Raw genomic sequence first — 15,789 nt, forward strand, 5'->3', positions numbered from 1 at the left:
GTGAGTTTCAAGCGTATTATTTCCCTTCTGGGATGCGAGTTTTAGAAACCGATTTCCAAGTCACTCCTGCTAGAAACTTTGAAACAGATCTGAAAACTGGAGTTCCTTCCCAATCTCTGTAGTTGGTGCAGAGCTACCTACAGCTAGCTCATTCCTGTAGCTTGTGTCTAGAACAGATCAGTCAGTACCTTTCTTTACTGTTCCACTTTATGGCGTGTGTAAATTTGAAGTTAGAACTGGGTGGTAAAAGTTAGCGAAAGGTGTGAGAAATGAGTTTTACTGTCTTTGACACAGATTCTAAATAGTTGTGCTTCTAGTATTTTTGTAGCTAAAGTGCAGAAGTTACTCAGTTATTTTTTTATAAATAAAACCAACAAACTTAGTTTAGTGGTAGGTATGCTTTTAACCTACAGAATGCTGAGGGTGACAGTAACATACTTGAATTACTAGAACAAGGACATTCTGGTACAAGAAGACTGCTGAGGTTGGGTTTTTTTTTCCTCAGACTGCTGTACATGTAGTAAATCTTAATGTTTTATGGAGTTAAAGGTATAGCTGTTCTTACTTTGCCGCTTGGAATGGCATACTATCTTTAAAAAAGTAGGAGAAAAAAAGAAAGAAAAGCTTTGGTAGAGGTGTTGGTATTAAATACATGTACAAGGTATGCCCCCTCTTATTGGCTTTTCTGTTAGGGAGTAGTTAACCATCTGCCCTATCCAAATGAAACCCTAGAAAGCAGAAAAATTTAGTACTGTCACTAGTCCTAACTGTAGGTGAGGAAACTGCATCTCAGATGGCACCAGTTTGCCAGCATCTGTGTAGAAAGGGAAACAGGAATAATACTTGCCCGCCAGCGGTAGTTACTGTAGGGTCGTTCCTGCCTTATGTTTTAGAAAGTTCAGGCAAACTGTGTTGTTGCAAGATCTGCTTTTACATGTACAGTGTATCTTTTAATAGGTGTTTGAAATCCAAAATTGAATATTGCTCGGACTTTTGAGCAAAGCTCACACAGACTTTGTGTAAGTTAGAATAAGCAAGAAAAGGAACGAAAACAAACTTGGCAGTGCCAGAGTCTGTCCGAATGATGTGAAATTTCACATCCGTCTGAAACAAATAGGACCAAGATCTACTTGCGCTGTCAGAACCTTTGAACAGATAATCGGTGTCATCTAGGTCATGTTGAAAGTGGATTGTTGTGGGGGGTGTGTGTGTCATAAGGCAAGATAGCCCCTGCGTGATGAGGCAGGTCCAGGGAAATCTGGTGGAGATTGCTTTGGTAATGGCATTTGTTCCTACGGACCTGGCTGTAGGTTGGATCATAAAAATTCTCTTTTCTTATGCTTAATTTCAGTGCAGTTTATTGAAAATGCCATTTGTTGATTACAGAACACATAGTGACAGCCATAAATTCATTTAAATAAACTGCTTGAATTAAGAAAATCTAGTCAAAGATGCAAGTTGCAGTCAGAGAGCTGTAAGAAACAAACTAAGTGGAAGTTGAGATTATTGTTTTTTAGATCCAAACCTAATGCTTCAGCACTTACTAGCCCCTTCAGTGTGAATAGTGAATTTTCCCTGTTGTGATAAGAGAAAACATGTTTTGAGGTTTTCATCTGGTGCTGCTGGAGTGATTGTATGACTGTTGTGAATGGAAGTTCGGTGCGATTTACATTTCTCTTGTTAGAAGGTAAAGACTATCACTGATGGACCTGCAGGAAAAAAAATCCAAGCATTCTACTGGCACAAAATGTTTAACTACATGTTGAGTTCAGTAATTCGTTCTGACTTGTTGCTCTCCAGCAATGAAGGAGTTTCTGAATCTGCTTCATCTCTGTGTGGTGTGCGGTGTGCTTGTGAAGTTTGAAGTTACCCTTGCAGTTCAGAGAAAAGCAGACTTTCACTTGGCAAAAAAACCCAAGAAAAAAAAACCAGAATGCAGCAGCCGTACTGCTAGTCTAGACTCTGCACTCATTCAGGTTCTTGGTTTGGAATTAGATCTCACACCCTCTTACTTCCCGGGAACAGTCAGTAGCGTTGATGTAACGGTGGGCACTTACCTATGATGAAAGCTTTCATGCGTTAGTTTTTGCGGTGCTGGTGCCTCAGAAGAAGAGCGGCGGCCTGGCTTTGATTTGCCCCCAGAGGTAAAGGCTGCAGTGATCAGTCTTGAGTCCCATGTCACTTCTCACTTCTTCAAGCTGGCCTTTCGTAAAATCCGTTCGTTAAGGGGCTCCTGCAGGTCCCATCCGCGCTGGTCAGTGTATTTGCTGACTGGAAGCGTTTCTGTACGAGTTCCCGGCTGGCACCTCCGGTCCCAAAGCGGTTGTTACTGGTGGTGCAGTCAGACTAAATTGCCTCAGCAGTTCTGCTGCTGCTGCTGCTTCCGAGACCCCGCCTTTTCCTAGCTTTGTGGTAGAACTGCGCGCAGGGCTTCCCGTCCCATCACGCTGCCGTTTCCCTTTCCTTAGTGAGATGGTGGTGGAGGAGCGGGCCAGAGGCGAGTGCTGTAGTACCGTTTGTCAAAATTCCCGTTACAGAAGTCCTGCCCTTCCTCTCCTCAAGCTCAAACCCTGCCAGGCCCCTAGTGGGGGGTTGGGACAGCGTGCGTTACCAGTGCTGTTCCTCCTCTGTGTTTGGGCTTGGAGGGTCAGGCCCCAGGACCAGCTGTGGGTAACGGTAGCTACAGGAAAGGGCAGTGCCAGCTGCGTGTTGTGTGGGTTGGCTTGTTTAGGAGCTGCTGCTGAGGCACAGCTGTAAGTGTGAATAAAAAAAATGGCTAATCCATTTATCTTCGTTTCTTGACAGCTTTGGTGAAATTAGTGTTAACTGGGAAAAGTACTACTGGGTCCTTGAAAGACTTTGAAGTTACAAGCTGGTAATGCTAACTGCATAGCTGGAGGAGAAAGGCCTCCACATTTCTTCTCCGAGTAGAAGCACCGTGTTACTTTGTCACATTACTGGCATTCTTGGAGTTTTCAAAGTTTCTTTAGCAAAATGGCAGAAATCTTGACAAGCAAGATGGAAGAGCAAGTAGTGTACCCAAAGCCAGATGTCCTGTTTCACAGGGAGCTGCGGTTGGTCAGATGCTGGTGGGTAGTTGGTGTTTTCAGGATACTTTGTGTGTTGAAACCCTGCTGCTGCTGTGGCATTTAGTTCTCCAAAGGAAATACTGAGGAGTTCACTGCACAGGGGGACCTACACTGTCTCATTTCAGTTTAGCTCCTGAGCACGAGTTCAGTGATGTCCCGTTGCTGGAGCCTGTTTCTTCTGTTGACGTGAGGGTGCTCTGCACTTGTGCGGGCTGAAACTGATTGAAAGAGTCCAGCCCAGAGCCATGAAGATGATGAAGGGGGTGGAACATCTCCCTGATGATGAAAGGCTGAGGGAGCTGGGTCTCTTTAGCTTGGAGAAGAGGAGACTGAGGGGTGACCTCATTAGTGTTTATGAATACATAAAGGGCGAGTGTCAGGAGGATGGAGCCGGGCCGTTCTCGGTGATGGCCAATGACAGGACAAGGGGCAACGGGCGCAAGCTGGAGCACAGGAGGTTCCACATGAACATAAGGAAAAACTCTTTCACTGTGAGGGTACCAGAGCCCTGGAACAGGCTGCCCAGAGAGGTTGTGGAGTCTCCTTCTCTGGAGACCTTCAAAATGCTCCTGGACATGTTCCTGTGTGACCTGCTCTAGGTGGTCCTGCTCTGGCAGGGGGGTTGGACTAGATGGTCTTTCGAGGTCCCTTCCAACCCCTAACATGTGGTATGATTCTGAAGCTGCCCCTGTCGCACGCGGCCCCCTCCCGGCAGCGCTCACCGGAAGCCCCTGGGCAGCCGGTCTTCGCCACGGCGGCGGTGCTGGCTCTCGCCCCGGGCAGGCCGGGATCACGAGCAGGCAACGGCCCCGGCCCGCCGCCCGGCCGCGGCGTCATTCAAACGTGCCCCCCTCCCGACAGCCCTTGCGAGCGCCGCCCGCCCTCGCCCCCTTATTGGCTCTGCGCTAAGCACTGTCTACTTCCTATTGGCGATATTTCCTTTCTGTCCCGCCCCTACTCCTGGTTGGTGGTGCCAAGCCCGGGCGGCCTAGCTGGGCTGCGGGGCGGCTCCTGCGGCCGCGGCCTGAGGCGGTGGCACGGGGCGGTGTGCGGGCTCTTTGCCCGCTGGCGGATTCCGCGGAAGAGAGAGGGTCGGCGGTTGCTTCTGAGGAGGTGGGAGTGCCGCGGGGGCCGGCCGCCCCTCGGCGCGGTGTCCCTGCCTGCGGGGGTCGGCGACCTCTTCTTCCAGCCCTGCAACTGGCGCGGCGGCCATGGCGCTGGTGCTGGATCTCCTCAGGCGGGTGCTGGAGTACTTCGGCTGGCCGCCCGAGCAGGTGAGACCCGGGGGGGGGTTGCGGGGGGCTGTCTCCTGCTTGCGGCAGGATGGGCCTTGCTCCTTGCGTACACTTGGCCCTGTCGGTATGGGGGGGCTTCGTGAGTGTAACTGGACACGGTGTGGGATTGCGTCGGGTCGCTGTTCTGATACAGCCAGTCAGGTGGTTCTTTTTTATCTGAACGGGGGAAAGAAATCAGTAACTTTAGCTGTTAATGTTTTGCTCTTTTAAATGAAAGGCGACATAACGCTTTCTGAGCAACAGCTGACCCTGTGTGCTCAGAGAGCTGGGAAGGGTATCGCGTGGGGAACGGAACAGATTAACTAGTGCGGTGTCGGGGTCTGGTGTTCGAGCTGGAGCTTGTGGGCACCTCTGTAGTGGTGGGTGTCAATAGCGAGGCACTGCTGCAGCTTGGAGTTCTGAGGAAGTTCTAGTTTATTTCTGTGGAAGTACTAAAGTGTCTCTAGGAGTACTATAGTTTGACTGAGCTAGGCTGGTTATTTTCTGGTTTCGTTGTTGGGAGCTCTTGGTTTTTTTGACAGGCCATATTTTTGGAAACTCACATGTTTGGCAGCAGTATCGGTCGTACAATCAGAACGTGCCTTCCTTCAGCAATCTCATCGAGAAGGCATTTCCAGCAGTTATATGTAGTCATGAGGAAGTATCAGGCCAAGGTATGTTAAATTTATTTAACTTTTTTACTAACTTTTTTGCCCAAGACTTACATAGGTGTATATGGTTACTTAAATGAGTGCTTTGTCTTTTGTCAGTATTTCAGGCTATTAACTAGCTTCATGATGTAGCTGCTACATTCTTTGTTGGCCTTTCTACCGCTCTAAAACGTACTGGACACAGGTATATCTTGGCAGCGTTTTGGAAAGTTTGTTAAAACCAGCGTAGGCCTCTCTTGACTTTCATAGAATCACAGAATTGTTTAGGTTGGAAAAGATCTTTAACATCATTGAGTCCAACTGTAAACATAACGCTGCCAAGCCCACCACTAAACCATGTCCCTGAGCAGTACATCTACACTCTTTTGAATACCTCCAGGGATGGTGACTCAGCTGCTTCCCTGCACAACCCTTTGGTGAGGAAATTTTTCCCAGTGTTCAATCTAAACCTCCCGTGGTGCAACTTGAGGCCATTTCCTCTTGTCCTATTGCTTGTTACTTGGAAGAAGAGCATTGAAAATTTAGGTTAACCTAATTGCGTTATGTTTAATTACATATAACATGAAATTATTTAATAATTTTGGTTGTAAGAACTGAGGGCTTTGATTTTGTTTGTCAGATTAAAAGATATTCTGATTTCTAGGTAGTATCTGTTTGCCAAAAAAAGAAATACGGATCTACTCGAAGTGTTGTGCGAAGACTTGGGACAATTCTTTCCTTACAGCCCTACCCAAGACCTTATTTCCAAGTAAGCGATTTTGTTGTCATACATACACTTCAACTACTTAAATTTTCTGGTTTCTTAATTTAATGATAGCTTTCCTGTTCTTTTTAGCTTCTGTAACTTGTGTGTTGCATGCCTTATGCTCATTGTTTTCAACTTGCTTACCTTACTGTTTAAAAACTCCTTTTGCTGAGGCAGAACTTTCAGTATATGCTGAATCTGATTTCTCCGTACTTTTTTCTTGTTGTTTTTAGCTGGTTCAAGACCCAAGTCCATTGGGTTACAATGAACAAAGCACAGCTCCAACTCCTGTAGTTCCATCTCTTGCTGATGTCCTGTGGGTGGCAAATGATGAGGGACAAGCATTTACTAGACTTAGGTAAGTAAAAGTATGAAAAGGAGTAACAGAAGTAACTTATGTCTTCTGTTCTTTGTGGCGTGTGGTTTTGTGTTTGTTTTTCTTTTTTTTCCTAGCGCTTTCAGGGTTCCAGCTAAACCAACCCTGGAAACATTTTGTGTTTTTTGGGGGGCAGTTCCTGCTTACCTGAAAATTTTTACTGTGCAGAGAGTTCTTATCCGAAAGATTTCTGAAATCGAGTCCCCTCTTTTCTCTTCCTAATAGTATGTCAGATGCATTACTGGTATTTTAATTTATTTTCACTCACAAAGTATTTTGTGAGAGAGGGAGTTTAAAGGAAACTTGAGTATTGCAACATAGCATAAGATTATTCTTTATCCTTTTAGTTCGCAACCACTTTGATAAACTTTATAAGGCGGAAAACAAGAAAAAATGCTTAAACGTCTCCTTTTGCTATAGTGCTATGTGTGTAAACCTTGATGGAAAGAAAAACATAGTTTCTTTATTTCAAAAATTTACCTTGAATATAGTTTATAGAATCATAGAACCGTTTGGGTTGAAAGGACCTTAAAGACCAGCTAGTTCCCACCCCACTGCCATGGGCCAGGACACCTTCCACCAGACCAGGTTGCTCAAAGCCCCATCCAACCTGGCCTTGAACACTGCCAGGGAGGGGGCAGCCACAGCTCTGGGCAGCCTGTTCCAGGGTCTCACCACCTGCACGGTGAAGAACTTTTTCCTAATATCTAATGTAAATTTACCCTCTTTCAGTTTGAAACCATCACCCCTCGTCCTGTCATTGCACTCCCTGATCAAGAGTTGATCCCTATCTTCCTTGTAGCTACCCTTTAAGCACTGGAAGGCTGCTGTAAGGTCTCCCCGGAGCCTTCTGTTCTCCAGCTATATCGTACTTTATAGCATTTACAGAGTGCAAAAGGAAAATATTTTTACAATTATAAAATATTACAAATACTGTGAAATAACAAATTATCCAAGAATTTGCAGACACAAATAGTATACAAATCTTGTCTTTTTTTACCCCACTAGAGAAGAAGTAGAAAGCTGTCTTACTGTTCCTCTAATGGATTTGTTCAAAATCAGAGGATGAGTCAGACAGCCAGAAGCAAGACTAAAATTTGGACACTTGTATTGTCTTGTACTACGTCCGTATGAGACAATGTAATTCTACTTCATATTGGCATGTATTTGTCTGTGATCTTTCTGCTGGTATTAAAACGACAAGAAACTGAGTAATGCAAATGACAAGCTTTTTATTAGAGAAGTTTTGATAAAGTTGTGTTTCAACTTATGATTCCTGAAACGTTACTGTTGAATTATTAAAATTTTTTTTGCAACAGGTGTATAATATTGGAAGAGTAAGAATATTATTTAAAGGAACTGTGGCCTGTCCTGTCTTGCTTGTGATGTTCTTTAGCTGATCCGATTTGCAGATCCATGCAAGTTCATTCTTTTGTTGTTTCCATTCTTCTTCCTGTCCTGGCTCTGTGAATTTTTTTTCAAGAACAAATGTTCTAATTGATATCTCTTCCTTCTGAGCTAGTGTGAATAGCAAGGGGTTTTGACAAATCAGAAAGCAATGCTGCAGGTCTCATCTGAAGTAAAATGATGATTAATAGAAGGGAAAAGGGTCTGGCTTTGTTTCAATGAAAACTTAGTGCATCTTTAAATAAAGCAAATTTAATTTCTTTCTTTGTTTCGTAATGAAATCCTGGTAGTTGGAGTTTACACCTGTTCTATAGTTTAAGGTTATTTCTGCAGGCACAGACTTGAAACAATTTTTAAAATTAAAACCTGAGACTTGCAGCACAATTTTATAGCGTGGTCTGTCTTCATATGTAGCTTACAGAAGATGTTCTTATTTTGTAAGTGCATGTTAAAATTCATTATTAGTCTCCAATATATTTTTTTGAAAGATTGCAACTTCTTTGCTGATTACAGTGTCCATCTTGTGGAGTTTGATAAATGACTAAAATTTGTGACGCCTAATTAAGACATCATTATTCATTGACTCTCGTCTTTCATACCTGCTGTTTCAGATAGGGAGGAGGGAGAGACACCTTTATGATGTCAGTCTAATAGTTATTGAATAACAACAGTTCAATCCTGTGTTATGACTATATGAAGATCTAGATTATAATTATCCCAGAGTAAATTGTCTGACTATTTTTTATGATGACTTTTCAAGGATCTGCATAGTACTTGAACAAAGGGAGACAAAATATTTTTAAGGTTATGAGTAATCAAAAGCGTAAAGTTTTCTTAAGTAGTTTGCAAATTTGTCGTCTTGAATGACGAGAACTTGCTTGAAAAGATAGTAAGTTTAGAGATTTCCATTGTTGGATGAGCCTTTTGAAACTGTCTTTTATTGCTTTCTAGGACTGAATTATGGAGAAAAGAAAAAAGTACAGCTTATCATGACCTACATCCATCTGTAGATTCAATACAAAGTGTTCCAAAAAACAGTACACAAAAAGACAGTGTGGTTGATCAAGCAACACTCCAGAAAATTTCTGTGCTTGAAGATGAGCTAACCTTTCTTCGTGCTCAGATTGCTGCGATTGTTTCAGCGCAGTCATTGGGGAGCATTCCGTCACGTAAGCATTTCTGGTTTGCAGCAAACCAGTTTTCCTTCTTTTTTGCTTTAGAGTTCCTGTTCACAGCTTGCCATGTCTGGTATTCATAGAGGACATCTCTAACTGAATTTGCACTAACTACATTTACAGACTACAGTATTTTGTTTCTCTTTTTAGTATTTGTGCTCACCCTACTTCTGTTTCTATTTTGGGGTCGGTTTGCCAATTTCAAATGCAGTTGATCCTAAGTGGTCTTTATACTCATTTCCACGTTTGTGAAGGAGCTTGGTAACACCACTACCCATAGGCTACCAGTTAATGTCTAAAAAAGTTACAGACTATTAATTATCCCTTTTGGGTTTTGTGTTGTTTCTGACAAGTTATCAAACTAATGGATAGAAAAAGTATTCTAAGTCAGTCAGGTTCAGGCTTTAACAAAAACAAATGCTGCAAATAGATGTGTCAATAGAGTATCAAAGACAGAAGTTTGTATGGGAGACCAACTAACTTGTGACTGTTTTGTGGTCTTGATTGTCTTACTTCCAGACTAACCCCACTGTGATGTTGAAATATTTGGACTGGCACGAGGTAGTTACCTTTGTGTGGCATTTTGAGGCACCTCTGTGATTCTGTTAGCTGTTGGCTCTTCTTTTCTCTTCTCCATTGCACTCAGTATTGTAGTCTCTCTTACATATTTTGTGGTTATCTTTGCTTTTGCTTCGTGTGTGTTAGTCTAACCTTCAAACCATTGAGAATGAACTGTAGTAGCAGGCTGCTTTGCTGTTCGAGTGCTGCTTTGCTGACATATCTAGTGCTTAGGTTGGAGACACAAATGGAGAAAATCAGAGCAGCACAAGACGCCTCAGACTCATTATTTCATGTGTTCTGAATCTGTGGCTTTGAAATGAGAAATATTCTTTGGTTTACATATAATTCTTCTGTGGTATAATGTGTGAGATGTGTAAGAAAGTGCTTTAAGAGGGCTGTCTTGACTTAAAACTGAATCATCCTAGGTGTTGCTTAATATTGTTAATTGTGAAGGTATACTGACTAAAAATGACATAACTTTTTTTTTTATAACTGCATCCAGAAGCCTTTAAAACATTCAGCATTCCAGATGGATTTTACCCAGTGCCAGCCATGACTTCTACGCCATTGTCCGTCTCTCACAATCACTTTGTAATTCCCTCGCCTCCTCCACTTCCTTCTGGTGTACCATCTGCTGTTGAGGCTAGTAATTCAGCAGTTGAACTTATAAAACAACGTCGTGCTGCAAGAAACAGTGGTTCAACTGCAACTGATAGTGCTGATCACCAGAGGACAAAGGACGTTCCTAGTATGATGGATGTTTTGAAAGACCTAAATAAAGTTCAGTTGCGAGCTGTTGAGAGGTAGGTTGAATTGAACGTGTGTCTGAATAAGCCAAGACAATGTAAGCATGACAGCACTTAAGTAGTGCCAGAGAACACCAATGTAAAACATCACCTAATGAGCAGCTACTGCCGACAAGTTGGCAACTTGTAAGTTCACAGCTTGGAACGTAAGATACTTGTGACATGGCTTTTGGATGCATTTAAAACATGCTGAATATCACAGCATTTAAAACTACTCTGCTGCTTTAGCATAGGAATCGCAGGTGGGTGTGGGGAGGTGGATGTGTTGTTATCTGGAGATCGCTTAAAAAGTTGTGTACACAGTCACAGGAAAATGATCTGAACAAATGAACTTTTTGGGTTCACTGTGAAAGGACAAATCCTTGGGGAAACACTGGGAAAACTACTGTTAATGTACCCAAAGTATCCTGGTCCTCGCTTTGAAGTGTTAAAGCTGTATCTTTTATTGAAAATGTTTCATAAACTTGTATTTCAGTAGTACAGTTGGATTATAAATATTTTTAACGGTGTGCTGTTTTGCTGGTAAACACAGTTGGCATGTTACAAAAATGCGTTACTAAAGACTGCAATACTTCTTCGGGTCAGTGTTGCTCTGCTGTGCTAGGTTAATAGAGGTTGTCAGATGTCTTTGCTGAACTTCTTGAGATGAAAAAGTATGTGAGAATACAGTCTGTAGTGAATATTTGAAGCTCTGAGTGTGGGAAGAATGTCACTAAAACTTAATGCATTCTTATTTCAGCATTTTCTTAACTGTGAGCCTTACCCATGGAAATAACTAGCATAAGTCTTGGCCAAATTATCTGTGTGCAACTCTAAAGCATATCTTTATGCTTTTGATGATACTTTCACAGTAAATCAAATGCAAAGTGCACTTAGGTAAACCTGTGTGTTTCCTTATGTATGTTTTTCTTCCATGTAATTCCATGTATGGTGAGTGAAGAAAGTGAAATGTTCAGGTTGATGGTTTTAACAACCATCATGTCGAGCAGGGGCATAATTAGTGTAGTGGTAGGTGTGCATCTGAAACACTTTCTGTGTTTAGGCATCTGTCCGTATTCTGAAGGTAGAACTTAGCTGAATCATGAGTTTATATTGTTGGAAGGAGTAATGATGATCAAAATTGCTATAATCTTTCAGGCAGCAGTCTGACAGTAGTTTAATGCGTGCACTGTAAAGGGAAGACCTCTGTTCTTGGAAATTGAGAGCCTGAAGATCCCAGTTTCTGCCACTTGAGCACCAGCTTACACATTGGGCAAGTGCTCTAACAGCTTGATTTTATAGGAAGGGTGAACTCAGTCCTTTCAGGTTTCATGTTAAATGCCATCTACTGTAACTGCCAGACTTTGAACTCGGTGTTGTCGGTTCAGCGTGCATCAGTAGGTACAATTCATTAGCCTGGAGGCAGCACTTTACTAGCAGAAGTCTGAATACCTCTAGTTTTTTGTTGTGGGTTTTTTTTTTTTTTTTTTTCCAATATCTCAATGGTTAGGAAGTCTTACAATTTATTTTCTTGGGCTAGTCACTAACTTCCACATTTATGTTAGATTTTGGGGTGCAGGTGCTGTTTTGATCTTACATCTGTTTGCTATCTTTTGATTTTGAATTTGGTAAGAACAGTTTTTCTGAATTGAAATACAAACTCTACTTTTTGATTTCTGCCTTAAAAATTTCATATTTGGATGCTCAGATGCTCACTGGGAGGGGAAAAAACTGTGTTTGAAGCCTTTGTGCCAAATCTGATGATAATTTTTTTTATAATGGAACTTGAGTTAAGTGTGGTTTATAAATGGGGCTTTAAGGTCACCTGGCTGCATATTTGACTTGAACAAAGTGGTTGTTTTCTTGAAATATAATTACTCTGAGGAGTTTTCTAAGTTTGTTCTTTCTCGTGAGACTATAGAAAGGCATACTGTTCCAAACTTCATGAAGTTTAAATCAAATTATGTTCACAATGGTTATGAAATATGTTAGTGGGGGATTCCGTACTTTAATATAACTTATAAATGAGACTTGCTATGAAAACTGCACATTTTGCTGCTTTTTCTCATCACCTGTTTGCAATACTTTAATACTTCGTGTTGATTTACTGCCATTTTTCCTTTGCGGAACAGCATCAAGTTGTATTTTCAAGCTAAGAATCTGGCTGACAAGTTGTTTGGTGTACTTACATTAGTCTTTTTTGGGGTGAATTGCTGTAAAATAACATTAGCGGCATTACTTCTGTAATCAGGGATTTGTAGGATAGAGTGTATACAGAAGTTGTGTCTCTAGATTCTGCATCACTCAGCATAGTATTAGGGGTGGGAGATAATTTTTTTTTTTTTTTTTTTGTAGGTCACCTGGAGGTACTCCTCTTTCGAAACCCAAAAAGAGGCGGAGTACAGATTGGGATCCAGTTGCTTTACTAACTCATGCACTAAAGCAGAAATTTGCACATCAAAATAATGATGAAGATGACTCCTTGGACAAAGAAAACCGATCTTCTGGTAGCTCCTCATTTTCTAGTCCAGAGATCCCACTGGTATGTTTTTATGTAAGAACGTCGTTTAATATTCTTGAAGTGACTGCTGTTTTCATGGATAGGTGCAGGGTTTTAACGAGTTTACAACTTCTCTACAGTGTTTTTAAGCCATCAGCCTAGGCAGTAGTTTTTTTCAAGTATAATCAAGGCAGAGAATCTAAAAGATTAATTATTTTGGGTGGATTTAGACTAGTAAATACATTTCTAGATGTGCCAAAAGGAAAAACTTAGAAGACTGACTTAAAGTTCAGCTCATAGTTGATTGAACTATGGACGTTTGCTTGATGGTAACTGGCAGGTATCCATGCATAGAAACTGTGTGTCTAGTTAGTAATACTAACTACTTACTGACTAATTTTACAGATAAAGATGCTAGGAAGATACAGACAGGTCTGACTAACATGTGCTACGTGTTCAGAAATGAAAATGAAAGCATTGGATGTAGTATTTCCATATCATTTTTCATCTTTATCTAGAACGAGGTGTGATTCTGAATGCTGTTGCAAAGCCCATGAAAAACAGGTTTTGCTATGAATAAGACAAGTGTGGTAGACAGAGCCGTCGGACTAAGGGGATTCTGAGCGCTGGTTTCTGTACAGCAGCCTGTGTGAGCTACTTCCATGTCCACAGTCCATCGGTACTGTTGGTTATTTGTCAGAGACTTCCACGAACCTCAGAACTGCTTAAATGAGATTTAAACTGCGTCTCTCTGCTTTGCAATTCTATCTTTATATCTTAAAGAGTGAGATAAACATTTGGACTGTGGCATTTGTTAGCCTAATGGAGGGAAATAATAATGCAAAACAAACCATGGAAATCCAGACATTCTTTGAAGGCTACTGCTTATACACGTGGCTAGCTGCCTAGCTCCTTGGCTGAAAATAAGGGGAACTAAGGTGTCTGTTTCTATTTCTAGCTATAACGATTTTTTTATTTCAACTGCCACAAGGATTTTGCAAATGAAATGTAGCATGTGTTTTACACACTGTAGTGAGTCAACACCTCTGTTGCAGTCTTAATAAATTTCCCTGTTGACTTTTTTTTTCCATGGGAAAAATTAGAAGCTTCTTAAAAGTAGCCAGGCTTCTATTTTGGATGCTGCAGACGGTTGCATTGCTTAGCTGACATACCTGATCCTAGATATAAACAGCAAAGTTAAATCCTGGAACAGCTTGTTTATGGAATAGCTTTTGTTCCAGGATCTGATAGCTGAATTACAGTCCTGGAAAAGAAACTGCTTAAGACCAGCTTATTCAAGAGTAGATAGAGAAAGGATGGGCGTTTTCTGGTTAAAGCAGAATAATCTCATGACCTTGTAATCAAGCCTCTAATTATTTATCCTTGAGTATTTTGAAGAATAAATGTACTTAAAGCAATTGCATAGACTTAATCTTTTATTATTCCTATGTTAAGAGGAGTGCAATCACTCTTCCAAACTGTCTTTATTGTAAACATCTTCTCATTCAGTTGTCTTGGGTATAACTTTGTTTAACTCCATCCCTGCTCCCCAGGTTGGACGTTGCAGTCTGAAGCCAAATACAAAATCTAGCCTCTTAAGAACCGATGAAGTCAAACAGGTACCAGCATGGAAAGCGAGAGCTCATATTTAACTGATGGACACTTCTGAGGAAACTTCATCGTGTATATAAGTGGCGGGTCCACTTTGAAACTGCTGTAGGGTGCTGTAACGTGGCCTGGAAGGTCCCTCCTATGCTACTGAAGTTTGGGTGTAGTAGGGTTTGTAAAACTGCCTCTTCCTCCTCCTTAGTTTCCCAGCAGCCAAACTTGTGAGTGTGATGCTTTTATGAGAAGCACGGAACCAGAAGAAGGCTTTTGCTGCTGTGGAGCAGTGTGTTTGGGAAATGCAGGAAAGAAGTGTGTGTGAAAGAAAAAGAATTATTGATGTGGCAGCTGAGGTGTGTGCTCTGTTTGCACTGCAGTGTAAGTAATGAGGAAGTGTAAACTTTGTGTTCATGTGTTATACATAACTGACTGTATATATTGGTAGCTAATACTGTTTCATTAGAGTGGTACAGTTGCCTCAGTTTTCTTTGCAGTTTGCTGATGCAACTCCATATTCCATGTGCAAGCAGTGTTCTAATTTATTTTGAGTCAGTTGATGAACTTTTATGTTTGTGAAACTTTGTTGGACTGTAAGTAAACTGCAAGCTGTCTGTTAAATGCCTATAATATGGGGGAGTTGTGTTCTGAGATAAAAAAGACCTTGTAGAGAGATCTGCTAGCACGTAGACTAAATTCCATTTGTAAATAAACATTAACTCCCTCCTTGGCTTCTCCATATGAAGACTGTTTTGTTCATGAGAGTTTATAAAATAAAATTTCCTTTATATCATAGATGTGTGTGGTAGTGGCATTTTGTGTTGCAGACTAACTTTTTTGTATCTTAAGAACAGATCATATTCGACCATTTCTTAAATAAATTGTTATCTAAAATTAATTAGAATAGAGCGTACATTTTTCCTGCTAGAGTACTCGATGCAGTCCCTTATTTACAAATTTATTACGATCCACTGCCTACCATAGCTGCCTTCACTTAATCTTTTGTCTAGTGATCCTGGTGTATAAAATCCAAATCCTATCAATTAGACTGTCAGATGTGTCCCTTGTATATTCTCTGTGTCTTCTATTTTCGTGCTCACTTAAACGGAGTAGACTGGCATCTGGATTCCCTCTTACTGCTGAGTCTCATTTGTAAGAGGTTGCTGTGCAAATCCCATACTTCTGTTTTAATTTTAAAAGTTATCTTTTGACAAACTGGAGCTTAAGTGGCTTGCTATTTTATGCTTCTAAGATTGTCTTCTATATGTTGTTTTTTTTTTCTGAATTTGGTAATTATTGAACTTTATCACATTCTCTCCTTCCTCTCTCAGTCCATAACACTTTGACCTTCATTTTATTTCCACTTTCAAAATACGCATTTGCTGCGTTCTCTACCTAAACTTGCCAACGGCTATGAAATCCATACAGAATAGCCAGGTTGGCCCTGTACTTAGCAATCTTACCCTCTTCTATCAAAGCTCCCTGCTGTCTTTTGTCTGCTGCTCTGGTCTCTGATATCCTAGGGCAGCAGGGAGTGACAGTGAAGGAAGTCTGTGGAGCACCTGCAGAAGAGGATATGAAGGCAGGTGAGTCCTGGTGAGCAT

At 41.4% G+C, this 15,789-nt stretch overlaps 1 protein-coding gene across 2 annotated transcripts; it reads left to right on the forward strand.

Annotated features, from left to right (window-relative positions):
- Window positions 1-4,300: 4,300 nt before the first annotated feature.
- On the forward strand, window positions 4,301-14,649 carry MTFR2 (mitochondrial fission regulator 2). Of its 2 annotated transcripts, none has more exons than XM_086461208.1 (8): window positions 4,301-4,363; window positions 4,906-5,037; window positions 5,678-5,782; window positions 6,013-6,137; window positions 8,514-8,731; window positions 9,801-10,101; window positions 12,439-12,625; window positions 14,137-14,649. In XM_086461208.1, exons 1-8 carry the CDS (start codon window positions 4,301-4,303, stop codon window positions 14,233-14,235), a joined length of 1,230 nt encoding a protein of 409 aa, XP_086317334.1. In that variant the 3' UTR covers window positions 14,236-14,649. The 2 variants fall into 2 exon arrangements, with proteins under 2 accessions (XP_086317334.1, XP_086317335.1); XM_086461209.1 differs by having other exon boundaries at window positions 9,804-10,101.
- Window positions 14,650-15,789: the final 1,140 nt, after the last annotated feature.

This window comes from Leptosomus discolor, chromosome 2 (assembly GCF_034619465.1).
Source record: "Leptosomus discolor isolate bLepDis1 chromosome 2, bLepDis1.hap2, whole genome shotgun sequence".
Classification (NCBI taxonomy): Eukaryota; Metazoa; Chordata; class Aves; order Leptosomiformes; family Leptosomidae; genus Leptosomus; species Leptosomus discolor.

Bases quoted from the DNA above. Each gene is read 5' to 3' on its own strand.
- MTFR2 (XM_086461208.1), top strand. From the start codon at position 4,301: ATGGCGCTGGTGCTGGATCTCCTCAGGCGGGTGCTGGAGTACTTCGGC. The intron at 5,038-5,677 runs GTATGTTAAATT...TCTGATTTCTAG, and splicing joins TGAGGAAGTATCAGGCCAAG to GTAGTATCTGTTTGCCAAAA. The intron at 12,626-14,136 runs GTATGTTTTTAT...CCTGCTCCCCAG, and splicing joins CTAGTCCAGAGATCCCACTG to GTTGGACGTTGCAGTCTGAA.